This window comes from Trachurus japonicus, chromosome 11, assembly GCF_045865225.1.
Source record: "Trachurus japonicus isolate A0001 chromosome 11, Traja_1.0".
NCBI classification, from domain to species: domain Eukaryota; kingdom Metazoa; phylum Chordata; class Actinopteri; order Carangiformes; family Carangidae; genus Trachurus; species Trachurus japonicus.
Window position 1 is genome coordinate 27,285,250 of NC_140917.1, and position 27,869 is coordinate 27,313,118.

The window sequence follows — 27,869 nt, forward strand, 5'->3', positions numbered from 1 at the left end:
TGACCTTTCTAAAATGCAACAGAAGTCAAGGTCATGGATTTTGCTCCAGGATTCAGGGGCAAATTATTGTAATGCATTGCTCAGGGATAAATGCCAAGATCTCTCCTTCAAGGGTAAATGTCAAATAAAATGAATTAGTTCTTTTTTTTTCTTTTCTTTTCTTTTTTTATCTGTCTCTCTTTTTGCCCTAAATGCAATTACTGGAAAATTCTCAGAAAGAAAGTAGCTTACACACAGTGGAAGGTGCATCCATCCTATATCCTATAGACTAATGTCCACATTCCCGTAGCTGCAAAGTCTCTGCAGAAGACAAACAGCACAGTCTAAATACATAAAATGAAATTGTTTTGCTTGGTATTTAATTACTCACACATACAGTATCAAGGTCAGTGCGACATTCACCGACATTCACTCAGAACATTCATACTGCCTAATGACATTTGAGTCCATTTTCAGTGTAATTCCCCCATATAAAACACACTGTGTAGCATAAAGAGTTAATCATTGAGGGGGAAGCTTATCTGAGGAGACAGGAGGTTCTTCCATTTCATTATCAGCTCAGCATTAATATAGTGTAATGACCGCTATAAAAGAGTGTCCTTGCTAAGAAAACTGAAGTGGAATTTTTTGTAATGTAAAACTGAGCACACAGAGGTGTCACACTCTCATAAAGTGTTTGGACGAGATGTCTGTGTTTTGCTCCTCTTGGCACGTACAGCGCGGTTTGATCATTTTCATTAGAGGGCAATGATCATCTTGTTCACCAGAGGGGTGTTTCTGGAGGACATTTACACATTAGCCTAAGGAGGCCTGAAGGAGTCTGGCAGAGGAAAACACACGCCTGGGAGGTTCCTCTGATGTTTACAGCTCTCACTTTTATCTTCCTACTTGGCTGGATCACAACAGTGGGGCCAGAGCTATAATCATGAATGTCCCTGACTGACTGACTGACTGACTGACTGACTGACTGACTGACTGACTGACTGACGCCACTGGTCAGAGGAGCGCCGAGGCACAATCTACCAAACTGTTCTAATTTCCTAGCCGCTCAGGAACAGCAGGGAGGAAAAGGACCACTTATACTGAGCCTCACCTCCATTACAAAAAAAGAAACTACTAGTATCATTATTACTAAAGGAAATGGAATGACTTAAGATATGAAACCTCTAGCAGAGAGGGCAGGAGAGGGGGAGGAAAGAGAGAAAGGTTCTCACTAACAAAGCTTTGCTTGACCAAATATCAAACAGATGTATTACTGCAGAGGCTGTGAGCTGTATAAGGTGGTAAATCTGGTAAAACATGACTCATATGGGCTTTAATCCAGTGGCCTCAGATCTTTGCTGCTTGTTATCCTCTTCCTTTCGATATTGAGTGTAATAAACTCAATTATCCAAAAAAATGACTCACTTACCTTTCTCTCTTAGAGATTTTTTAAAGCTCAGTTTTTGTCTTTCATTTGTGTGTTTAGTGATTATGTCAGATGACATTGCAGTTGTAAAAGCAGGATAGGACCACAGGCTGCAGGCTTGTCTAAGTGAAAACTGGAGCTGAGGTCAAACTTAACCCCAAAGTTATGGCCATAGAAAGTCCCTGAAAGAAGAAGGGGACTCGCCACACTGTATGCTCTCAAAGTTTACAAATTTATTAGAGGACTACATAAAAACGAGACAAGGTTTCGAACATTGAGCTCTTCGTCATAGAAGGTGCCTAACCTTGAGATAGGGTTATAGCTCTGGCTCCCACACACCTCTAAACACACTCTGGAGTTAAGAGCACACACTGCAGGAACTTCCATCAGGTGCATTTTTATAATATATAGATTTAATGCTGCGATATTTTATGGACTATAATCTAGGGTGTGTATTGATGCAGCAGCTGAATTCTGGTGAATTATGTTTGAACCCACAAATGCTGACTACACAGAACATGAAGCAGTGTGGACATAAATACAGCATCAGCCCAGCAGCACCATTCACCAGCCATCTGATCTAAAGTTATAGGCCCAAGGATGAGAAACTGTACCAGCAGGGTTTTAATGTAAACACCTTCTTTTCCACAAAAGGTTTGTCATACTGGACTCAGTGGTGATTTGAGGCATCCAGTGTCACAATGTATGGCCTATAATGAAGAGAGCAGCATTAATCCTGTTCTAAACCTCAGCGTCTCAGCAACTCTGTGGTGAATCTGCTTGTCAGGACAGAAAATTGCTATTATCCATTACATTATATTACTGATGCTCTTCAACAAACTTCAATCAAGGGTGGTGAGGTAGGTGCAGCAATTTCTGTGACATTATTGGCAACATCAGTGTTTATTGCCAGATCAGTCATCAAAATGAAGAACTTTATTTCCCATAAGCCATGCTCTCAAAACATTTCCAACTGCATACAGACTCCAAATTATAATTAGGTAGATTTTTGGCACCCACAATTCAGACTATAAATCAGTTAAATAAAAAATCTTGTGGCAGAAGCCAAGACTTGATGGTTTTGTTGGTATCATCAGCCACTTTTTTTTTTTTTTTTTTACTTTTCAGACCCCAGTAAACTCCTGGTTTGCCTTTGCTGCCATCTACTGTTTGGTTTCAGACCACACAGTTAGTGGACCTGTGAGGTATTTTCTGCTGTGTCAAGTTTGCACTTGTGCATTATCAAATTTGATTACCATTATTATTCTAACCATCAAAATAAATAATGTACAGACCTCATGTTCCAGATTTAATCTGGAACATAAAGTCCAGCATATCACTGTTTGATATGCACTTGCATATCAAACAGATAACTGACCTAGGGTACAGCTGTTGTTAGATACTGACATTTATCCAATATTTTTGACATCATGTTTTTTTTATTAACAAGTTTTACATCTTTAGAGTAACCAACCACCTATTGTGAAAAAATACAACCGTAAATAAAATAAACTCGTAGAATAAAGTGCATCATAGTGTAAACATACATCAGCACCAACTGTTTTTTCTTATCCAACAATGCCACCAGTTACTTGTCATTTTAACTAGAATGAGTACAAACACTTCATCTTAGTGTTTCCTAGTTTTAAAATGAATTGTATACATTCACACAACATATATTGTTACTGCGTAGGAGAGGGACGATGATTGTACTGAGACATTGTAAGTCACAAGTGCGTTAGCCATTGTTATAACTGACCCTGGGTATACTCAACACTTTACTCCATGAAGCTAATGAGTGAATTTATTAACTCAAAAGAATGAACATATAATGCAGGTTATTATAGACATACTAAGTCACATTTATAATATACAATATCTAAAATATAATATTTCTTCTGTCATTTCATTCAAAAATGTCATGGCCACATAGGTAATATACAGTATTTGAAAACTGAAAGTGATACTCTCCCATTAGAGCTCTGGATTCAGTATAAACAACAACAGTTACTTCTTCAAGACTTGTCCATTCTATGTTTGGATGTAAACACAAAGGCATTTCTTTGGCATACACAATAGTTTAACAGTTTACGTACAAAGTCTATTGTTTCTATTATTAGGTGTCCAGCTGGCAGAGGCATGCCACGCCACGGTTTATCCAGTGTTTTTGTGGCTTGTCAGAGGGTAGTTCGATGGACAGGACGTAGTTGGTGGAGTGACCTGTGGTGGACAGGGTCCCTCTGCGAGCGCTGGTTTTGTAAATGGGACAAACGTAAATGTTGTCATGCTTAAACTTGGCCATTTCACCAGGTTTAAGCTTGATGATGGGCAAGGAGTCAAACAGGATCTTGGGGAGGGACTCTCCGATGACCATGTTCTCCCTGTCCCAGCGTGCACCCTCCATGAAAAGGCCCTTAATATAGGCTCCATCCTCTGGCTTCTCATCCATGTTGTTCTCCTCTTTGGTTACCTGAAACACAACTCACAGCATGAATATTGACGCCAAAAATAATTTTATATGAGCAAAAAACACTGAGAAAAATGTAAATTTCATGCCTCATATTCAAAGCCGATGTAGTCTATGGGGATGGTGTACTTCCTGGCATAATTCTGTGACACTCCAGTGAGGAAAGACTGGGTGAAGTAAAAACCAGACAGCCAGAAGACTGTAGGTGGACCATTATCTATCCAATCCTGTCAAAACACACATGAAAGATCATTTATAGAAAGCACAAGCACCAGTAGTACTTTTAAAATATCCAATGAATTAGTCTGGTCTGAGGTCACATTTGGTCGTTTCCTACATATACAGTTAGATTGCTACTTAGTATGTGCTTCATTCATCTCGGGAGTCATATTTCAAATGTGTTCCCTTCACTCAAGGTCTGTGTGACCTCGTACAACCATAATTCTTACTTGTAGGAACTGCAGCCTGGCCAACAGATCAGTCACGTAGCTTCCCATTGGCTTGAGGGACGGGTATGACTTGGCTGCCCACATCACCGGCACCTTGCCCAACAGCATGCTGGTAAAGACGTTCTCCAGTTCAGCAGACATAACAATCTGGCCCTTCAAAGCTTTTCGGATGTTTACCAAGCTGACCCGCACCACATGTGTTAGTCTGCACGGGGAATGAGAGATCAATTATTAATGGATTTCATGAGTGTGTCCTTCACAGACATGCAGATGAACATTTAAGTTATTCATAATTAAAGCTGGTATCTTGCAAGCTGAATAGTAAATTACGTAGCAACCAGTACCTGTTGAAGCGGATTAATTCCTGCCTCAAAACAGTATTCATCGACTCCTCATACATGACCGGGTATTTATCCATCACCATTTGTATGTCAAAGTCGGCTGGCAGCTTGGACAGGATGTCATCTGCAAGCTCATCCACCACTTCCTACAACACAAACAGAAGACAGAAGGTTTACACACGTTTCCTCAGGGAAATAAACCATGAGTGTAAAATAAAAGTCTGAATGCTTCAGACTGCATCGAGTGCAAACCTGAGGAGACTTAGCCCCGCCTCCCATCTGCCGGGGCAGAGTTAGGAGTACTCCATCCAGGAGCTGATTGGTCTCCTGATTATCCTTTGTGATGTCAGCGTTGCTGTGAAGCCCGAACACACAAGGATCGGCACAAATCGGTAGACTGCGAACGTAGTTAACATACGTCTGGAATAAAGAATATCATTAAAAAAATAAAATGTCTATATCAGACAGAATGATTATATTATTACTTGTCTTATAACACTGATCTTCAACAGTGTGTCCTCAAGGCAGGACATTGTCTAGATTTTATTCTAGACAAATATTATCAACATCTAAATGGTTGGTCTGAAATCTAAGCTTATATTTATGTCAAATCATTACTGACAATGTACACTGCAGCATTATTTAGGAATTGACCAGAGCTCTGGCAGTACCTGATAGGGGCCATGAGCTGGGATGTAATACAGATCCCCTTCACACACGCGGTAACATTCCTGCTCTATCAGCTCCCAACTGTAGAAGATGGACAGGAGTGAGAGCAGCAGGCGTCGGTCTTTGTCATCTGTCACCCTGCCTCCATAATTGCATTCACCTGTGAAAAAACATGAAAGCAACTATCAAAACCAAAGATGAAAGGGTATGCTGTACTGTATGTGTGACACTTAAATCATCTTAGCACAGCTTAATGTAGAGGGATCATTAAACTTGTCTGCCCTTGAGCTCCGAGGTACCCAGACAATAAATATTATAAGATAAATACTAATTCTTCAACTCTAAAAGGATAAAATATAACACTAGCATACAGCCTTAACCCTTAAACCATCCTATATGATCATATAATCTGTGATTTAAGGTTGACCAATCTGCACGTCTGCCTGTGTCACTGGTGTAAAATGATGTTAACAGCAATGAAACTCTAACCTGTAAGGTACGCGAGGGCTTCAAGTGGAACTTCAACATACTCATCCAGGAACATCTGGATCTGCCTCATACTGATCCTCAGGTCAGACTCATTAAACTCATAGGGAATATTCCAACCTTAAGACAGAATGGAGACAAATAGCAAAGCACATTAGACATAGCTTAATAGACTATACCTAAAGATAGAAAAATTGGAATCCAGAATATATAGAAAAAAATAATCCTTCAAAATAAAAAAAAAAGAGTAAAAATAAATAGCTGATGAAAATATAGTTTACTATAGGCCTCACCAAGAGGTCCAAAGTTCCTCCTCTCCTGTACTAGAGCATGGAAGAAGGTGAGACCAAACAGGAACTTCTGCCAGATGGTTTGTTTCTTGGAGCTGACAAAGAAGGCGGGGTCAGAGATGGGGTGACTCAGGTAGGAGCGCAACAGGTTGGCTCTTATTCCTTTGGGCGGCTCATTGGTCATCTTCAGTCCATTCTGAAGGATACTGACTGGAAACTTGTCGGATGGATAACTGGTTAACCACAACCTAGGAAGAAGAGAAGAGAGTCTTACCTTCATTGTCTTCATTAGGTATGGACATGTTCCAGTGAAGCTCACTGTGTAGAGTCTGTTACCTAAAGTTAGTGTGTGTGTTCTCTGGGGTGATGGTTTCCTCACAGATCCTCTCCAAAGCGGGCATCCAGCTGGTGGCCAGGTGGCAGTTCTGCAGTACCACCCAGGTGCCCTGTTTGATTCCCTTGTCAATCATTTGAGCTGCTATGGGTCCCTGTCCCTGCCCAAGGGAAATGGTTTGGGTCTTACTTCCCCCCATTTCTAAGTCATCAGCAAACTTCAGCAGACCTAAAGGAACATCACAATGCTGTATTAAAGACGTGCTGTTCAAAACAACATTAGGATAGAAGGGCACTTGTCTTTGGATAATTACCGGCAGTTGGATCAGATCCTGGTGACAAAATAAAGATAAGAGGAGAGCAGGAGTTTGAATCCTTGTAGCTCTCTCCCAGGTCAAAGGTAGGTGGTTCAATGTAAGCCTGTCCCATGTTATCTACAATAAAATCCTGCACTGCTGGAACCAGTTTATCTGGCCTGAAGCATCGGATCAAAATCATTCGGTCCATCCCGACCACTTCACTCCACTGGTCAGGAAACTGGTCCTTATGGGGAGTTCCTGAATCATAAAGCTCCTTCCATTTTGAGATGTTGTCTTGGACATGTTCAAAAAAACCATCCAAATTTGGAAGTTTGGAGGCCCTGACGATCTCAGACCAAGCTTTGTCAGACAGCCACTCTGGTGCAGGGTTGGGATATGGATTATCCAAAGCAATGCCACCTGTTAGGAGGAAGCGCCAGACTTGGTCATCAACCTGGCCCTTCCCCTGCATGATGCCAACAGTGAGCAGCAGGGAGAAGAGCAGCTTATCCTTCTCAAAAAGTGACCGGCACACATTATTATAGATGCAGAGGGTGAAGTGCTCCACAATGTTGTCAATTCTTTCATCCACATCATCACTCTTCACACTGTCTGCAATGGAATACAGGTAGAGGTTGATGAACCAGGTCAGGGAGTATTGGTACATAGGCTCGATGTTGGCCAACTCGGAGATGCAGAAAAACAAAATGGAGGAGTGCTCAGCCACAGGACGGTAGCCCATGCGAGTGTCATCAATCTCTTTCTCAGTGACACTGGCAATTTTTTGCTTCTCAGAAATCTCCTCAGAGAGGATCTTGGATGAAGACAAGATCTTAATTGCAGTCTCGTCCTCTAGGATGTTCCCTTCAGAAGAGGAGAGTACTTGTAGGATCTTATCTTCAATTTCCTTCAGCTGCTTGTTGTTGGCAGCGCTCTCCAGAATGAGCTGATTCTTCTTCTCTTCCAGCTCAGGTTTTTCTTTGGCTGCTACAATCCCTAAAAGCTGGTCCTGTAAACCTTGTGGAGTGATCATAAAGTTCAGCAGACAGACTTTGACAGCCACCTCAGGAAGGTAGTGGGGGTTCCTCAGCCCCGTGGTCATGTAGAACAAAAAGTCTTTAGAGTATTCCACAATATTTTCTCCTATTTTCATGTACTCCACACCCTGCTGTTTGAAGGTCTGCTTCAGCAACACAGGTTCAAGTACAGGATCCAGTTCCTCTCCGACATTCTCTAAAAGAACAGGTGTACCAAACTGGATGCAGTTCTCCAAGATTCTCACATAGTTTCCATCTGACAGTTTGATGACAGAAAGCTTATTAGCTTTCTCCATGTTTTTGACCCACTTGTTTGCTTGACCCTGAGGGTCAATCATTAGGGGCCAGCGGCGGGAGTTAAACACAATGATACCATTGTCTGTTGAAAATGAGTCCACTGGCAACCCAGCAATCTGCCAAGCCCTGATGGACACCTGGTTACCCAGGGTGTTGCTGAGGGTGAAGTCTTCTGAGCAGGGGATTTCCTTCTCTTGGCACAGGCGGTGCCACTGCTCCTGGCACTCTATACGGTAGTCTACTGTAAACGCCCCGAGGTAAGACACAGTTCCCGAGGAGAGGAGTATGTCACCTGTCAGGTTGGTGTATCTGTAGAGGGGAAATACAACATACATCTGATTAATATTAAACTTGAGACGCGCCACTCCACAATCATGAGTAATGACAAACAATATAATACAGAGTATATGTATATATAAATCTTGATATACCTAATCCCTAGCTGCCTGGCAGCTTCCGTCCACCTGTCTTTCTCTCCTCCCAGTCCTCCTATCAGTTTCTCTGCTCTGATCAGCTTCTGACCGCACAATTCAATGTTGTCTTCCAGCTCGTTCTTCTTGGCAATCATGGCAGCAAAGTCATCATTCAGGCTCTGTAGTCTATCCTCTACTTCTTTAAGCTCAGCTCTCTTCACAGACAACATTTCCATCTGTACACCCAGCTCCTCCTCAGCCAAATTCAATCTCTCCTTCTTGGGGGCTACGACTTTGGCTACACGTTCATATACTTCCATTGCTCGCACCCATTTACAGAGACCCTCACAAGCCGAAGAGACATTTTTAATAACAGAGGGCTGGAATTCGGGGTTGTCAATATATTTGTCTCTGATTTTCTTGATGTTAGCGGCAGGAATGTTATCCTTATCGTAAGCTTTGAGACCATCCAAAAACTTCAGGTCACCTAGGAGCTTCTTAGAGGGACCCCAGAAGTCTTCAACCATCTTGCCTGTAACACAAAGACATAACAATTAATCTTACCATCCATACTAGGAACATCATTCTCTTAAAGTGTGTAAATCTTACCTGAGCCACTTGGATCCGGTTTTCTCTCAGGTTTGATGCCCTTCATGATACAGATGGACTCCATGACTAGTTTGACTAGACCAGGTGGGTTCTGCATAGACTTAACTACTGTAATGTCTGAAGGTTTTAAGGTGTCCAGGGCTGACAGAGCAGCTTCCAAGGCAGGCATCGCCTCTGCCAGGTCTCCTTCACACTCATCCTGAAAGACAAATACCATTATCAGTAGGTAAATGCCAAACCAATACACTGACAATAATTTGTTTACAAAATGTACCATTGCTCCTGAAATGCATGCATACTTTAATGGCTTTTGCTGCAGCTGCGGCTTCATTAGCCACTTTCTCATCAGCAGACACTAACTCTTTCTTAGCGTCCACCTCCACTGTTTCACCCTCTATCTTAATCATCATCTTATCTGTTTCTGCTGACGTCAGGATGAGCTCCGGCTTCAAGTCTGTCAGCTCCTGCTGCATCACTGATACCTGTAAACACAGTATGGAGTTATCACAAGTGGTATTAATCATTAATTTGTTCAGAGAAATAAGTTCACATTTGTGATACTGTGACTTTAAAGGGGGAATCACCTGAGAAGCGGCAAAGTCCAATTTCTGGAGACCAACAATGTAGCGTTTCTTTGCATTGTTAACTTCATTCCTCTTAATATTGAGCAGAGTCTTGAAGGTCAGGATGAGTTCAAGGTAGGAGGTTGGCGTGACATAGTTGTGCCTTCTTAATCTGGAGAAGTACCTTTCAGACAACTCCCCAACACCTGTCTGGAAGGTCTTGCACATCTCCACCACCCTGAGACACAGAAAAAAAGAAAAACAAAGTTGTAAGCCAACTGCATGGTGTTACAACTGGAACAAATATGACTTTTCTTCATCCATATTCATGTCCTTACTCTAGTCTTATTTCATTCTCCATTTCCACATCCTCAAGGAACTTGTGCGCCACCATCTCAAGAGCATCTTTTGGCCATGCATGAAACCAGTCGATGGTGCAGCAGTTAATAAGGGAGGGGAACATCCTAAGACGGTTCCTAAATGCATCACCAATGGGACTCATAGCTGTTGAATAGAATGGCAGTTACAAGTACTTCTTAAAACTAAAAAAAAAAAAAAAAAAAAAATTGTTAAATTAAGTGACATGGTAAGATGCCTACCTAGCACAATATGAAGGTTCGCCTTCACACGGTCAATAAAGTAGTTGTACATTGAAAGTGGAGTAGCATCAATCTTTTTGCCTTCCATCCGGGCGATTCCTTGCACTTTGTCAATGATGTCAGCTCGTTCATCAGCAGCAAAGATGTTAGGGACATCACCTGTGTTAAGCAGCATGTTGATGTCTTCCAACATGGCCTCATCCTTTATTTGGCTGTCGTTAAACAGGAACACTAAGCTCTTGCCCTCAATGCCTGCTTTAATCATCATCCGCTTAATGTCATCTCGCCAGTCTGTCATGCTGTAATTTTTGGTTAGCTCAATCTGAAACAAAACGTAATCGTTGATGAAGGTGCCAAGCTTTGTGGCACTCTGACGTCCTGAGCCACCGATACCAACGAGCAGAAGGTGTCCGTTGTCTTGTTTCAGTACACGGCAGATGCGGGAAATGTGCTCGATGGCAAACTTGAACATTACAAGAGACATGGGGGCTTTGCTGCAGTTGTTGTACTCATCCAGGTAGAACTCCATTACTTCTTGCAAGGCACTCAAGTCTGTGATTTCATCATAGGCCTTAACATCAGCATCAGGATTGGCATAATCACCGAAGAACAAGCTACGGATGTTCTCATCGTCTACCTTGCCATCTAGACTGAGATGGCTCAGGAGCTAGACAAAAATAGAAGAGATTTAGAATTAAACATAAGAGCTTAAGTTTATATCTGTAGTCCACAGTTTGTTCATGTTTTTGATCTGACCCTGAAAAATATGGCTTAGTTTATTATTATTATTTAGTTGTTTTAATTCAAAAACCATTAATCTCATCCACGCAAGACATGTATCGTACCAGATTTAGTCTTAATACTACCTAATTTTTCTATCACTGTGTGTGTGTGAACACACCTTTTCCACACTCTGCTTGAAGCAGTTTGACGTTCTCTCTTTGACGATGTCAAAAAATATCTCTCTGTCTTCACTGTCAATGAGTCGGTCATAGAAAACACGGTAGATCTCGTGGATCCACAGACGGATGAGTTTGTCTCCATCCTGACAAAAATGGCCAAAACACATAAAGAAGAGTTCTTAGAGCAATTCACAACAACTAATTTAGGCATTTCACAACTGTTTTTATTCTTACCTGCAAGTGCGTGTGTGGAGCCAAGAGTACGCCTCGTATCACTCGAGCAAAGTCTCTCAAGTTGAAGATGTAGTGGGATTTAGATGGAGTGGGAAGGAAACTGTCTATGGTATCCTTATAGACTGCCATGGTGGCCTGCACCATGATCTTGCCTAACCTAGGACATAGGTCAAAATCTTTTGTTACAAAGATAATTCATTTCTCCTCTATAAAACAATCAAAATGATGTTAAAATAGTTACCTGCAGAAAGAGGAGTCATATCCTTTACTGAAGTGCCAGTCAGTGATGGAGCTGAATATCTTGGTCAGTGTTTCATCATCGAAGCAATCAATTGAGACGACATTCAAATGCCGTGTGAAGCGACCTAGCATTTCAAATGTCTTGTTATTCAAAATAAACCTTTTATCGTGTTGCTTATAGTTGCTGATATTGCAGAAGTTCAACGTACCTGTAATGTCATTCTTCCCACCACCAGGAGGACCCATCGCTGACATAAACAGCACATCCACAATGTTCAGTACTGAGGTGTCCTTCTTGTCATACCAGTGGCGATGGTCAATCCACTGCCTTAGCAGTTCAATTGGGGGCTGGGCACCATAGATTTCTTTAGCTGGCATGTTCAAGTCATCTATGGAGAAGAAATAACAATGTGAACACTCAAAAGTAAATATCCTTTAAATACTTCTTACTGTGTCATATCGATTTTGTAAAATCTGATAAGAAACCATCCATTTACCAACATAGACGACACACTTCTTCCCCACAGGAGGTCCAAACACGCCCTTCCTTCTTCTGTCCAGCTTTGCCATGATGATATCTTGGGTCTGATTTGCTGAGGTGCGGGCTGAGAAGTTGATACAGTTTGGTGTGTACTGCTCCTTAGGCAGCTTGACCAAGAAGCCATTGTTGATGACAGATTTGCCAGTACCAGTGGGCCCAACAAACAGCATGGGTATTTCATGTGCCAGGTAGGTACGCAAGAAAAAAAGCTGACGTGCCGTCTCCATGGTTGGAATGATGAGGTCTGAGACCTGGTGAAGAAAATTTGAGTTTCGGGGAAAATGGCTGAAAGCGATAACATCTGCGACTGAGATATACTCACATTGGCTCCATCAGCGATGGCGTTCTCTTCATTTGTGATTGAATCAGTCCATACATTCCACTGCCCTTGTCTATCCTTATGGAAGTAGTAGTCATACACACTCCCTGCATAAATATAAGCATCAATCATTTCTAATATAATATAATAGTCAATTCTGATTTATCTAAAAACTTAAATGTTGTCACCTCTCTCAGGGAAGAGGTTGTTCTTTTTGAGTTTAATACTCTTAGGTCGAGGGTGCTCTTCGTCCATGCCCATGATCAGATTGCGGTAGAAGATATCAAACTTCTTACGACTGTCCCCGGTGACGGTTCCACCCAGAGTCCACACAACGGCAAACAGAAACAGGCCCTGCAGCCACAGGGTTATCTGCTGGCTGGACATACTCTCTCTGCCATCAGTTCCTGATGCAGATATCTCATCTGAATATAGAATGGATGGGACCGGGGTGTGAACAAACACACTGATAAATAGAAATGAATCACATTTGATCAATTTTGAATAAAATGTGTTTGCTAACCCATCAGGCAACTGTACAACTTCATGAGACTACTGGCCAAGTGCATGGGAGACGTTTGAACCACAAAACGACACTCGTTGTCAATGAAGTCCAGACAGGGCTGAACTAACCAATCGAAAAGATCTATGATCTGTGGATGTTGAGACCAAAAAAGAAGAAGAACGTGCATCATAGGAGATTTTAAAGGACCTGAAATCATCAAAACCATAAATGACCACCATTGAGCAAATCAATGCTTGTAATTTCACCAGCTCTCTATGTTCTGTGTCGAGGCTTTCAGGTAGTGTGTTCATGTAAGAGTCTCTGAGAGGAGTCCAGCCCAGCTGTTGAGGTTCCATGTAGATCATTCCACACCTTTAAATATAGTATTACATTCAAAAAACCAGAAAACATTAACTTCATCTGAAAGTTTTTAATATGCCTGATTAGGATTTACTCCTACTGTACTACTGTTGCAAGTGCAGCCGCTGTCTGTGTTGCTCACCTGCTGACAGTAGCTGGGGATGCTTGTTCCAGATCAGCAGTTTCAAAGATCAGACTCATCTTTGAACTCATCTGGATGATCTCACCGCTCATCAGACAGAGCTAGTGGAGAACAGAGTGTATAAGACTGAAGCTTTTTGTCTGAGTGTGGTAAAGCAAATGACAAATCCTTTACAAACCGAGAACATCCACACCAAACATAAACATGTACAGTACCTTCTTGTTGTCATCCAGCACAGTATTCATATTTTCAATCCAGACAGCATCAATGGGCCCATCAAAAATAATCCACTGACGATTGTCAGAGGTGGAGATTGCCTGATCCCTGTAGGAGACGGCCAGCACACCATCAGACCACTCGTGGCTGACCGGATCGAAGCAGCCATACAGCTGGCCCATAGTGATGGCCTTGGGGTTGATGATACAATAACTCACTGCAAACTCCTCCATCAACTTGGCTAAATAACAAATTACAAAGAAATGAAATCATATCAATCAAATAAAAGTTTTTTTCAGGCAGTATGTGTTACTGGCTTGTTGAATGGTAAACAAACCTTTGTAAAGGTCTCCAAGGGCAGCAGCCAGGACTTTATAAGCACAGGTTTTTCCTCCAAGAGGTTCTCCTACTATCATAAAGCCATGCCGCACCAACATCATCTCATACACCTATACAGTAGACAATCACAAGCACAGTGGATTTATGTGGATAAAGTATAACAACTGGCCAAACAACTTTTATATGCACGTTTTAAGCAATGAAAGGCAACAGTTCTCCTTGGTACCTGGATAATTTTGCCAATAAACCACGGGACAGACTGAAGGTTGAGCTTAGCAATGTTGTCATTGAGAGCCTTGAGGAGGAGATCGTAGTCTGGTTTTGGAAGGACAATCCCGGGGAATAAATCAGAGATGATACCCTGTGGGTGACAGCAGGATAAAGGAAAAGAATAATTAATGAACCAAGTGAGAGCACACGCAGAAAAGGAAAACACACAGTGGCTGCAACTGGATTTATGATTAAGACCTGTCACCTGGAACAAGGGCACATCCTGTGACAGAAACTTGGCCATGTTGACGTCCATCAGTGCCCTGAGCAAAAGCACACTCTCGTTCTCTTCTGGGTACTTCAGCTTTAAATTCCCGGCTGCAGTCAGCACAGACTTCACCGCTCGCATACCGTAATCATAGTGGTGCTGGGAGGACAGCTGCTCCGAGCACAATCGGTAGGTGGCCACAATCTTCTGGGCCAGACTGACAGTAAGATAAGAGGTTTGCTTTGGTATATGATTTTTGCTCAGAGAACAATATACTCATTTAAAAAATACTGTGAGGCAGTCATTTTTCACTCATACCTGCGAGATTCAATGAAGCCCATGGAGTATAGTGAGATCTCTCCAATGAGACCATAGTCTGGAACCATCATAGCCACTGTGCGGAAAAGAGCCTGCAAGGCAAGATGGACTTGTATATATCCAGTTCAAAAATGTATTGTCCTTTACTCATATAGTCATCCTTGTTAGAGGTCATTCCATTTAGTGATGTTTAACACCACAGTGCAGTGCTGCAGTGATGTACCTTCAAGTTGTCGGGGAGTTCGGCCCTGCCAGCATAACCAGGGTTCATGGTGATGAAGACAGAGCAGGTTGGGTTGAGGGACAGCTCTGTCCCCTCAAACAGGAAGGTCTTCAGATCCTTGGCAATAGCCTGTTGTATGCAGAGGATCTGCTGGGCCACCACAGAAAGCACCTCCACCTGTAACACACACACAAACACTCAGTCACCTTGAAAACATGCATTGAATATGTATTGCAATAGACCTAATAAATAATCCAAATGCTTTCGAAAATCAGTGCTTTGAGTTCAGACAATCAATGCAGTGTGAATGAGAAATAGCCACAATGGTATTCATTATTATCATCATCAATTATTTATATCAACATCATTTAAACCAATTTCATGACATTGAACTTAAATGTATTTTACTCAGAGACAACACAAAGACAACATTAAGATCAATACCTACAACATGATGATTTTTGTAAATAAAGATCAGATTTAACAAACAGATATACTATCAAAAAGGTGAAAATCCACACAGAGCTTTAAAATCCCTGAGAAAAATATAATCTAAGAAAAGTTTACTCCCTGTAATGGGCTCTATGCACAGCTCCACTACTTCCTGAATTTAAGGCAGGTCTTTTATTTCCTGTCTTACATTATTGGACAAACTGATTAATCCAGGTGTGTCTGAGTAGTCACAATGGTCAGACACACCTGGATTAATCAGTTTGTCCAATAATGTAAGACAGGAAATAAAAGACCTGCCTTAAATTCAGGAAGTAGGGGAGCTGCACATAGAGCTCATTCAAAAATAGTTATATAAAACCTTGTTTTCTGTAGCAGCAGTATTTTTGCATGAGTTGCAATCTGTCAGTTTCTCTGATGAAACAGTTTAATATGAAAGGAAAATCTCTACAGCCTGCTGAGCTTCAAATGATCCAATTTGTTACACATATTTGATCACAAAAACAATGATAATACTCACTTCAATACGATTGAACTCATCAAAGCAGGCCCAAGCTCCAGACTGAGCCAATCCTTTGAAGAACTTGCTCATGGCTTTGTAGTCCAGACCGTCGGAACAGTTAAAAACCACACACTACAAACAAATTATAGCTTTAATGTCGCCATTAAGAAAATAGAAAAACAAAAATAAAATGTGGCTCAGTGTTTTACTAGGTGCAGTTTTAGTATACCTGTTTAGCCAAAGCTTTTGCAAGATCTTTTGTGGTCTCAGTTTTGCCAGTTCCAGCAGGACCCTCAGGAGCTCCTCCTAAGTTCAACTTCAGAGCCCCCATCAGAGTTCTGTAGCATGTGACCAAATGATATACTGTATATACGTATAATATGAAAGGACTTCACATCTTGGACGTTTGAATTAACTTTAGAGGTTACAGTTTGTTTTAATCAGCTTAATTCTTGCCATGATATTCTGTTTTTGCAGCCTTCCATCTATACATAAAAGGACTATTTACTGTAATTTACCTGTAGCAGCGGTCTGTAAGTGGTGTGATGACCAGACGAGGGGAGTTTCCCAGATATTCATAGCCATATTTCAAATAAGTAGTGATCATGCGCAGCATCACATCTCCGTCCTCCCAGAAGTAGCGCAGCTGAGAAATCCATGCAAAATCATTGAGTGAGGAGATCTGATCCTCTGCTAGTTTCACGACGACATCTCGAGCTAGGAGGGGAAAGGAAACAGATTTGATCATAATCATGAGAATAGACTGCATCATTTTGAAATGTGATATTGAACTGAGAAAATAATGTGACATATAGATATTACCATGAACATCAATCACAGTAAGGGCACCAAGGGTCATCCTTGCCCCTCCTGGGAGCTTCCCACGCACTAGCTCCACAATGTCAGCAATCTGGGCATTACATTGCTGTACGTAGGCCTTTGGAAGTGAGATTCAGAACATGTATTAGGCTACAGAACGTGCTGATTAGCAGCAAATGTATGAGTGGCTCTAAAGACTGACAGGCAGGGTGTTGGTTTGGATGGCTTCTGACACTTCACTCGTCCAAAAGATGGACGATGCACAAATGACAACTTGGCCTTGCCACTGCAACACCCACTTCTTCCTGGGCATCTACAGGATGAATGTGAAGAGAATCATCACACTTAGCCCACATTTGAATACTACTCCAAAGAACTGATGACTAGTGTCATAACAAAAAAAACAAAAAACATTCCCCTGATATGATACTATAATAGTCATAACTAAACCTCAATATCATACTTGTAATAAAGCGATGTCTCTAAATACCTCAGCATACTGAAGAACTCCTTGATGGATGACATGTTGAACACTTTTCAGCATTAGGTTCTCCACCTGCAGCAGCCACTTCTCTACCATACCCTAAAAATAAAATGTTTATTATTTATTTATTTTATTATAAAAATAGTTTTTAGCAAGTTAGAAATATAAGAAGAATATAAAATAAATAGGCATGACACATATGTCTGTTTAATCTAAAAATGAATTAAACAGCTGCTGACAGTTGAGATGAACACTGTCGGTCTGGTACCTTGGCTTGGGCTGGATAAATCTTGTCTGTGAAGGGGATGGTCTCCTTCTCAGAGCTGATCATGCCAATGATTGCCATGTCCTCGGTGAACTCCAGCTTGGCAATGCCCTCAAAGCACTTTTTCAGGTGAGGCTGTACACACAGCGGGTCTTTGGTTTGTGACAGGATCTCAAGCAGCTCATCGTTTGACAGAAAGAAGAACCTGGGGGAGAAATAAAGAAACAAACACTTGACAGAACTGCCATCTGGGGCTAAATTTCATAGCATTCTGTTTTCACATTCAGATGTACTGAACTCCTAAACAGTTTTGCAACTGACTGACACACCATGTAATTTAAGAAGTTTGAGTTGTTCATTAATAGCAATTTGGCTTTCAAAGAGAGTAGTCTAGTCTAGTCTAACTACTGTAACTAACTCCGCGTTTCCCAGATTCGATCTTTCTTAAGGACGTAAGAAGGCTCTTAAGAAGGGTTTGGCTAAGAAGGAGTGCTAAGATACGGGTGTTTCCCAGATGCGTTCTTAACTGCCTTCTTAGGAGAACCTTAAGATCACGCCAAAGAAGCTTCTTAAGAAGCTCTTAACGGGAGCTGTCCACCACCACAGTACTGAAACTGAATCAATTGATGCCAGGCAAATCGATTATTATATTACACGCCACCTAATACACGCATAAATCACACACAGTGACAAACGCAGCTGCACCGACGGGCAATGAATAAACCGAAAACGGGATTTCCACTTGCCAAACACGGGGTTAACACAGGTCCCGGTGTCCGCGGGCCTGATTAGAAACTTCTCCGCTGTTGTTGCCGCGTTGGTCACAGGCAGTGACGGACTGGCCATAGATGACACGGAACAGCCGCGTAATGATGCAGCCGAGACGGCTGCGTGACCATGTGATTGATGTGAGTGAAAATAAAAATTAAAAACGTGCGCAGGGGCTGGCTGGTTTACAGCCAGACAACTCTAGAAAAGATGAAAACACAAGGTAGCAAATAGCTCACTTGATAGAGTATCCCCACTGCAAGATGAAGCATTGCTGTGGTCTGGGTTCGAATGCACCCACTAAAAAATCATTTTGGTGGTCAACACGTTTTTCTTTTCTCATCATCATTGAATGATCAATGCTATACATATGTATATAGGCTCGGGAGGATCGGTGTCACGGCTGCCACACTCCGTGACACTGACCCTTGCTTGCGATGCCCCCACCACACCAAGAAGCTGCCCACTGCGTAAAAACACGATGCAACAGCAACACTAGGGGTTGATTTAAGAACGGTTGTTTTTGATGTTCATGCAGATATGGGACGTGGATGTGTGCGTAAAAAGTTATGATAAATGATAGTCATGATGATTAATTTTATTTGTGTGCCTGATGTGCAGAGCACATGTTATTCCTCATATTTAGTTTATTATTGTTCTTATTTTATTTTTTATCTCTTTATTTTTTATTTCGGCACATAATTTAATATGTTTTAGTGCACTGTTTAAATATCTTGCTTAGTGTGATATTGATTTGCCTTGAAAAAGTGAGCGTTGGTCGCTAAGAAGACTCGTAAGAGTGGGTCAGCTCGATCTTACATTTCCTTCTTAGTGAAAGATCTTCTTAAGCTAAGAACGACTCTGGGAAACACGTTCTTCTTTCACAGCGTTCTTAAGAGCGTTCCTAAGAAGATCTTAGCGCTAAGAGCTTCTTAACAAATCTGGGAAACGCGGCAGTGGTATAACTTCCTGCATGTCATTCCCCCTCTCTGCCTCCCCATTTCCTGTCTCTCTCTCCACTGTGCTACTGATTAAAGGCAATAAAAAGCCCAAAAATACACAAAAAAAAGAAAAGAAAAAAAAGAAATAAAACCTTGGGAAATAGAGTCTCTTCTTTTCCAGGTAGGTGTTGAGGCCTTTTTGGATGTCATCAAGGAACACATTGGACTCCTGCAGGCGTTCCAGCATGTTGGGCTGGCCCGTAGCCACCAGCACATGAGTATCTTTAACCTGGATTAGTATAATGACAAAGGAATAAAAGCACAGTGCATTAGATCCATTTATACCAACTCAGCCAACAGGGAAGTGTGTCTGAAGAGGATCTTACGCTCTCCGATATAATATCCTTCCAGTAGCCGTCCACAATGGCGAACTTGCGTCCTTCCTCAGGCATCTGGGCAATGATGTCCTCAGAGCTGAAGATGGGTTCAAGGTAAAGCCAGGTAGACTGACACTTCAACATGGAGTCCAGAATGTCCTGCATACTCACTAGCTTGTCCTCCCATTTCTAGGGAAAATCACAATATTACAATAACTATCAAGTTATAGTGTCATTCTTTCTAAAGCTTAGTTTACAAAAAGCCACACAAATCAAACAAAAGCAGAAATACACAATCAACTTAAAACAAGAACACACAAAAATATTCAGTTAGAGCAAAAGAGTAAAAATTATACAATACAATGCTGAGAATGCTCATAAATTGTAGTTAAAGGATGGTGTAGTGAGCCTACAATCATCTCAAAACCGCATATCTTTTTTACTTCAAACAAAGCAGCTTTAAGGTAGAGTGGCACAGCTGAGGTTGTGTTTATTCAGATCAGGTAATTTTGTTACTTGTGTTGCAACATGAAAGTGCTTTCATTTTCATTCAAAGACATAGGGGATATTTAATGATATCTCCTCCACTGACCTACAGAGCTAAAGCTTTATCCCATTACTTGTGTCAATGTCTTAAGTGGACCAAACATGTTTTGTGTTGCCATATCTTACCTTACATTCTGCCTCTATTGGCCCAATAAAAGGTGAACCTCGCATGGTCTGTGTTTTAATAACGTGATCATCCAGAAGCAATTGGATCTCATCCACAGCTGATAGAATGTTGGTTCCCTGCGATTAAATATTAAATGCATTTAGTACAACTGATTGATGCTGTATAAAAATTCAGGTGCAGCTTTTTTGACTGCAGTCTCTTACGGTGTCTCTGTATGGAGTGAAAGAGAAATGAAGATCTGTCCATTCATTTTGCATCTTCTCCATGGACTTTTCCAGAGAATACTCCTTACTGGCTGCTGCTCCAATTTCTTCCATTCTAGGGTCGAATAGGAAAAATCATGAAAATCAATGCGCTTTTTTTTTTCAACCCAAGGTTTTCTAATCATGCGATCATGTTGAGCTTGACATGAATTTCAGTGTGCTATAATTAAAGTGTCTTACTTCTCAGAGAAGTTGGACAACCCCAGGTCCAACATGGTCATCAGTGAGCTGTTCACATCTGGTTTGACTTCAAAACCCACAATGCCGCTAATCTGTAGGCAGGCCAAGTGTCATGAATTATTCACACGCGTTTCATGGATCACAGGAGATGCAGGACACTTGGCCCTTACAAAGTGAATCTGACACTGGATTCCTATCAGTGTGCAATGATCTAATGAAGCAAAAAGTATTGATTCAGCTGACCTTCTCCCAGTGGCGCTCTTTAATGCCGGGGTTACAGATGGTTGTCAGGATGGGAAGGTGCTGCTTGAACCTATCTATCTTGCTCTTGAAATTTTTGGCCACACGACAAGGGCCAGGAAGATTAGACAAAGACTTTGTCAGTTTATACATGGTCCTCCACATGCCGTCCAGCTCATCAGAGACTTTCTCAGCATCCAGTTGTAGAAAAGGACCTAGGAATCAAATGGTTAAGGAAGTACGTCAATAGCTAGCACCTACTGTACGCCACCAGAGCCATTTAGAGCATTCAAAATGCTGTAGCTTTGATTAAATAGAAATGGGTCTGTTATCTACCATTCATCCACACTTCTGACTTGGTCTGAAAGTTTAGTGCCGTGCCCCAGAGCTGTTCATATGGCTGTTTGTCAGCTATCAGAATTTGCAGCATGGGGAACTGGCTCTGTTCCCTCTCCAGCAAAGTCTGCTCCTTGTTGATGTCCTGTAGAAATTACACTGGTATTAGCAGTTTCCAGTTACCATCTGAAATGTGGTTTTCAGGATCAAGACAGAGCTTTAAAATTTCGGTCATATGCGTTTTAGTGTATTTGTGGTGTCTGGAATGTGAACTTTAGTCTGCCCCTTTAAGAGAGCAGTATCTCTTACTTCTAGTTCAGTGACAGCACCCTCAAGGTTGGCAGTGATTTGAGAGAGATTGCCCACATTGTTCTTCATATCCTCAATGTTACTTATTTCTTTCCTCTTAAAGGTCTGTATCTCTTTGTCCACATCCTGCAGCCTCTGCTCAAAGGTGAAAATCCTGAGAGAGACAAATGGAGACAACAGTCGTTATTTCAGTTGTCAGCTTTTACAGTTAGTTCAGTTTGTCAGAGAGCACTGTGAGCACTGAGCAGACTATAAGAGTGAAGCAATGAAATTGATTTTTTTTAAAAACACGACAGTCAATGTGAGGAGCCTGGATGTAGAGGGAGAAACAAGTGTTAAACACCACATTCAGGTATTGTGCTCTCCTTTGAGTGAGTGTGTTTATTCTCTAACCTCTTTTGGAGATAGTCCTCGGCCTGTTCTCTTAAGGTGGCTAGACGAATCTTGCTGTCATCAAGCTCATTAAGAATCTCATTGGGCCACAGAAAAACTCGGGAGTTCAGCCTCAAGTCATCAGCTGGAGCACAAGAAAAGAGACAGATACATCAGCAATTTCTTATGAATATTTTGAAATCTTATGAATAATAAACTGCCAAGTGCCAAGTTTACTGTAAAGAATCTGCCTCATGGCATTACTGAGCTACTGTCATGGGGATGGGACGTGAATGGCCAAAAACAAATAATAATCTATAGTTGTATTTGTGACCATTACTTTTAATTTGTTTGCACTAATTACAAATACTGCAAGATGTTTCACATACATGGTAGAGTGGCATAGTCCAGGAGGAAGCTGAGGCGGTATGTGGCTTCATCAATCTCATTTATCAGCTTGTGAACGGTCACCTCCTTGGTCTTTTTAAGGTACTGGTTGAGAGCCACCAACTCCTCTGTGGTTTCTGGGGTGCTTCTGGCGGTCTCAGTGATCTCCTCATACTTTTGACAGATCCTGGGTAGGGACAATAGTCGTTAACATTGTGTCACTTGCAAGTTGCAACCGACATAAATATAATAATGCATACTGTACGCTAAACCACAGTTTTCTCTCACCCCTTGTTCAGCTGTCGGTTCTCCTCCACTTCAAACATGATGATCTTGTCTTTCAGTCTTTGAGCACGGTCACACAGGTCTTCATTCAGCTCGCCAGCATGCAGACACAATAGGGACAGGGGCACCATAATGCGGAGTGAGGCAATCTCCTTTCGCACGTCATTAAGGCTCTCGAGTTTCTGAAGATTGAGCAAAGGAGAAGATTTGTGTGAAGCAGGTAGACAGTAATAGCCACCAAATTTTTTTAAATGTTTATATTTTAGATGGAAAGGTTAATTACCATGGTGAAGTCCTCTAACGACTGCTTCTCTTTGAGGAATGCTGATATCTCCTGCTTCGCTGAGTTGTCCAGTAGATTGTGGTACTTTTCATACACATTCAAATACCTAAAGAATCAAATGTAGTGTTAGCAGCTCCTTTACACATCATCAAATGAATCAAATGACAGATAAATGTCATAACCTTATCGGCCCAACTGTGTTCCTGTTGAAAACATCTTTAGTCTTGTTGATTAGGTCTGTGACCAATGATTCGTCAGGTCTGATGGTGCGTAGATACAAGTTCTGGACATCAGCAAAGAGGTTACATTCCACCTAGAAACACAAGCATGTCAGTCACATGTTTCATGCATGTGTATTATCTAAAATTATAGAAAACAATGCATATGGACAGAGGGCACTGAGGAAATACTCTACCCTTGGTAGGTTCTCTGCACCCTTGATGATTTCCAGGAAGGCTCTCTCAATGACCTCCCAACACTCCTGGAAGCTCGGACTAAAGTCAATGTCAGGCTCATTCACTTTTAGCTTAACCAGCAGCACCTGAGACTGAACATACTTAGTCTCATCAAACACCCTACCAAAGTCATTGCCCCTCTGAGGAAAACAGAACAGAGGATAGGTGGTGATAAAGGATCAGGAAGGTCAGTTCAGTCTGAATTCTTCTGAGGAACAAACAGCAGGTTTGGGTGCCCACCTCGCATCATTTCAACAACCATTTCAACAAACCTCATGTATAGCGAAGAAATATAGCAGGTCTTCTAATGAATCTATGACAAGGCTTCGGAGCTGTAATGACATGAGAGCAGCCACACAGTTGAAGAACTCCTGGACAGCGACTGGAGCCTCCTGCTCACGCATGGGCATGAGGGGCAACCACAGATCCTCGTAGGTGTCAAACAGTGTTGCACAGTGAGGCAGCCACCTGGAAGATGAATGCAAAAAGTTTGCAAAATAGTTATTTATTGTAATTAGATATGGGCGAACAGTAAGATAAGATCAGAGTGAAAAAATGTGTAAAACAAATCTTCACCCATTAAAAAAATTCAGGAAAATTTATAATTGAAACCCGACATTCATAAATCTAAATCAAATGTGTACCTCCGCCAAATTCCTTCTGTCACATACAGTAAGACTGGGGGTTATCTTTTTTTCCCGTTGAAGAGTATGTGTGGTAATATTCTGAAAATCTCTCAATAAAAGTCCCACAAAATGTACTTGTTATTACAGTTATTATATGTTAAATCTATTCCCTGGCGTGTACTGACAGCCTCACTGAGATCCATGATGCCCCCTGAATTGTTTATGGCTGGCACGGGAAACTGAGCCATGGTAGAATAATGGCATCTGAGTGGGTACAAATTACAAACATGAAAATAAACAAACAGAGGTCAATTTGTACAAATGACGATGGCTCATTTTTCAATTATGTAGTCAGCTATTCTACAGGGCTGCTACAAGGACTAACAGGCTATACAACAGCCATACAACAAAAGATGCAATGCAATCCTCAAGTGAGGTGTTGTGTAAAGCAATCCCCTGAAAGGCAGCCTGACATGGCCCTGACAAAGTGGACAAGTTGGAAACATGAGCCTAAGCCTACAACAGGATTAGCTGTATTGGCCGTGTACATACTGCAGGCCTATACAATGAGAACACACTGCAATGATTAAGCCTGGAAATCAGCTCATTGTGTCACTGACAGACTTTCTGTTTCGTGACTATCAAGTAAACCAGCATTACTCACTTTTGGATCAGCTCTTCTCTGGTGGTTTGGCACTGTCTCTGGACAAACTCTTCAAACTCAGATGGCAGGAGAGGGAGGCTGCTGGAGAAAAGGTCCTCGAGTCTGACAAATCTCAAGGATGAGAAGCTGAAAAAAAAATTAATGAGGTATAATGGCACATTTTTGGTTTTACTTCCAGTTATGTTTTAAAATCAGCCTGGTATTTTTGTCTGTCAAATCTGACAACCAAAAATTTAACTTAACACCACCATGCAGAGCCTAGATAGAATTTAGTGGTTGTATCTGACACCACGTCTCCTGTGTCAAAGTGTCATCATAAGCTCTAGTGATCTCACTGTCAAGGAATATGTGCAAGATTAGCTGGATGAACCATGACCGTGGCAACACCATTTACTCATTCAGATAAAATACAATAAAATCCATACCATTCCCTAAATGGACAGTATTTTACCTGTTTAGCCAGACATCTTGCAGTAGGGTCATAATATCACTGACAGTAAATAGATGCTGGTTTTGCCATTTATGGGCCTCCTTGTAACCAGCTGCCCAGGGCACTGGTGCACGAATCACCCTTCTTGGGAAAGGCCTAACAATGCTGGATATGGAAAGTCGCTGGCGCTCAGATGGGTCTATCAAAATATAGTCCACTAGAAGACAAAATGCAAACAGAAAGAAGTGCAATGGATTGACAGTGATCTATAAAATGTTGTACGGATCCATCCCCCCTTTCCTATGTATGTTTTTCTTTTTTTTTTTCCTTTTCTCTCAATGTCTGGTGGGCCGATGCGGCTGAATGTTTTGGTGACGTACATTCTGTGTTGTACTGTATGTGTGTAAAAAAAATTGTAATGTAAAACTGGTGTATGCTTTGGGTGTCTAAAAAGCAGAATTACAGAGATAATTGTTTCATACCTATGCTCTTCTTGAGGCTGAGGTAATAATCTCTTTTGACCTCCTCTTCCATGTTAGCCCTCATAATGTGGATCTTTTTGCTACTATCCTCAGTATCAGGAGGCAGCAGGCTCAAGATGTTCATCATCTGCTGGCATGGCTGTGGGGCCAGCACAGAGCTGGGGACACCAGTCACGATGTAGTACATGTATCTCTGTGTGAGTAAAACCAAGACCATCAATGTGTCAGAAAAAGGACACTCAACTTGAAACCGACTACTGTACTTCAATACTGAATTCACTAATATTCACTTCAAGGTCTCTCTCATTGGGTTCTGGTTGCAAGGCCCTCATCTTCTCCTCTTGTGTGTGTATGATATCCAGCTGCTCTTCAGGACTCATAGGCTGACTGCTGGGAGGGCAAAGATTTCTTGATCTAGACTTTGGTCGAGGTGTGAGTCGAGGAGAGGACGCATCCCTGTGAAAGCAGGAACAATTCAGATCAAGTGCCTAAAGAAAAAGAGCATGATAAAAAGCTGTTGTAAGGGGTCACTACCTTCTCCTTGGTGTAATCGCTTGTTTCCTCCCAGGTGGGATGGCTGCTAACATGTTCATTAAGATCAAAAAAACAATCTGAGAAGTTTACACAGGCATCAAAGTATCAAGGTTCACATTCATATTATCATCACATAGCAACCTCCAAAACTTCCCAAAGACGGCATGGCTTCCAATAATGTGAAAGGATACAAGGCTTTCCTGACTTTGCCAAGGGTTGAGAGAGAGTGTGTCGTCTCTGCAGGAGTTTCCTAATTTTCAGTTCCTGAGCACATGGGCTGTAGTTGTTTGCAATAGATTCACTGGGAGTGTGATGGTGGCGCTGCTCTTTAAAAGGAATTGCCATTGTCCATGAATTGGTCTGGAGGATGGGTGGGTAATGGCTGTGCTTCAAGACCATCTGAGGTACAATAACAGACTCAATGTTAAAATGGTGACATAAGAGTTACCAACTTACCAAATATTTGAGCAAAAGGTTCATGTCTGGCAGTGATAAGATTCTTACTTGATACAGCTCTGAGGGTTCAGCATTACAAGTCATGGGCAAAGGTGGAGGAACAGAATAGCCTCTTCTCTGACTCATATTATAGATAGAGTCATCCTCCATCTGCAGTATAGAGGGTGGCACAGGGACACTTATTTGACAATTGATTAAAATAGGTTTAATTAAGAGAGCATGAGATGTAGCCTAATTGGTTACAAAGCTGTATTCAGTTACATATACTATCAAAACACATTTACATGTTTTTTTTCTGTATACTTCATCTATGATAAATCCTTGAATCCTCCTTTAGTGAAAATGCAACTTTTCCACTGCAAACCAACAGTCTCAAACATAAGGTGGGTTAACAGTACCTGCTTCAGTCGTTCCATATTTCTCTGTTTTTCTGTTAGTGAAAGAAGGGGAAACACAAAAATTACTTTAAGGAATGAATGAAAAACTATAGACCATTCAATTACCATCCGCAAGGCGTAATGATAGCGGGGACAACACAGCTGTGGGGTTCATAGAAGTCCATCCTGCAACTTGATGGAAAAAAATAAAACAACATCTAATAATTCAAAATAATGAAATACTTGTCGAAATAATGAGATGATATCCAAAAAATAATGAGATACTAAGTCAAAACAGTGAGGCAATAGCTCACATCATATCGAATATAGTGTGGCTTTGAGACACAGCAAACTTAACTTAACGTTAACGTTATTATTTGCATAACGTTAACGTTATTCGATATGATATGAGTTTTGAGTCATTATGGAATAATTTTGAGTTAGTATCTCATTATTTTTGACTTAATATCTCATTATTTTGAGAAAGTATCTCATTATTTAGATTTAGTTTTTTCCCCATCGAGTGGCAGAGATGGGCTTCCATATCAGTTACCTTTTGCCTTCACACGGCCGCTGTAACGTTAAAGCTTCACTCTTTCACATGTTAGCTTAAATGTTTTGCGCAAAAACTCAGTCAACATTACGTGACAGCAACAAACTCTGTTTAATTGTGTTAGTATTAACCTACCACTTACCTGCTGTTGAAGTAACAGAGCTGTTTTAATCTGCTCAGAGTTTTAGTTTCGCATTGTCAGATCTGTGACTGAGGAAAAACCACCACGTTGCTAACACTGTTGTTATCCAGGAACGTCTCCATGGTAACACCAACTACCT

At 41.4% G+C, this 27,869-nt stretch overlaps 1 protein-coding gene across 1 annotated transcript; it reads right to left on the reverse strand.

Moving 5' to 3' along the window:
* Positions 1 to 2,798: 2,798 nt before the first annotated feature.
* Positions 2,799 to 27,822, reverse strand: dnah3 (dynein axonemal heavy chain 3). Its single transcript, XM_085792126.1, has 63 exons — positions 27,731 to 27,822; positions 27,057 to 27,088; positions 26,707 to 26,808; positions 26,394 to 26,601; positions 26,203 to 26,248; positions 25,959 to 26,124; positions 25,669 to 25,861; positions 25,208 to 25,403; positions 24,757 to 24,882; positions 23,739 to 23,934; positions 23,427 to 23,606; positions 23,194 to 23,324; positions 23,012 to 23,117; positions 22,732 to 22,910; positions 22,446 to 22,630; positions 22,078 to 22,201; positions 21,685 to 21,838; positions 21,376 to 21,520; positions 21,043 to 21,254; positions 20,800 to 20,891; positions 20,560 to 20,674; positions 20,356 to 20,472; positions 19,693 to 19,872; positions 19,459 to 19,595; positions 17,601 to 17,802; positions 17,339 to 17,431; positions 17,051 to 17,161; positions 16,852 to 16,966; positions 16,548 to 16,746; positions 16,259 to 16,367; positions 16,048 to 16,161; positions 15,078 to 15,254; positions 14,855 to 14,946; positions 14,534 to 14,753; positions 14,285 to 14,419; positions 14,057 to 14,168; positions 13,719 to 13,960; positions 13,504 to 13,604; positions 13,268 to 13,373; positions 13,020 to 13,149; positions 12,685 to 12,921; positions 12,500 to 12,603; positions 12,134 to 12,428; positions 11,846 to 12,025; positions 11,638 to 11,761; positions 11,397 to 11,553; positions 11,162 to 11,305; positions 10,261 to 10,927; positions 10,000 to 10,165; positions 9,683 to 9,899; positions 9,398 to 9,580; positions 9,099 to 9,297; positions 8,508 to 9,021; positions 6,758 to 8,385; positions 6,447 to 6,672; positions 6,114 to 6,358; positions 5,824 to 5,940; positions 5,337 to 5,494; positions 4,918 to 5,085; positions 4,669 to 4,811; positions 4,325 to 4,529; positions 3,965 to 4,102; positions 2,799 to 3,878 (listed from the first exon to the last, which is right to left on the reverse strand). The coding sequence occupies exons 2-63, from the start codon at positions 27,072 to 27,074 to the stop codon at positions 3,525 to 3,527; spliced, it is 12,135 nt and encodes a 4,044-aa protein (XP_085648252.1). The 5' UTR covers positions 27,075 to 27,088; positions 27,731 to 27,822; the 3' UTR covers positions 2,799 to 3,524.
* Positions 27,823 to 27,869: the final 47 nt, after the last annotated feature.

What these genes read in the sequence shown, in the direction of transcription:
- dnah3 (XM_085792126.1), bottom strand. An exon ending in AAGAGCGCCACTGGGAGAAG is followed by an intron (nt 20,892 to 21,042) that starts GTCAGCTGAATC and finishes GCCTGCCTACAG; the next exon opens with ATTAGCGGCATTGTGGGTTT. An exon ending in ACACAGAACATAGAGAGCTG is followed by an intron (nt 13,150 to 13,267) that starts GTGAAATTACAA and finishes CAACATCCACAG; the next exon opens with ATCATAGATCTTTTCGATTG.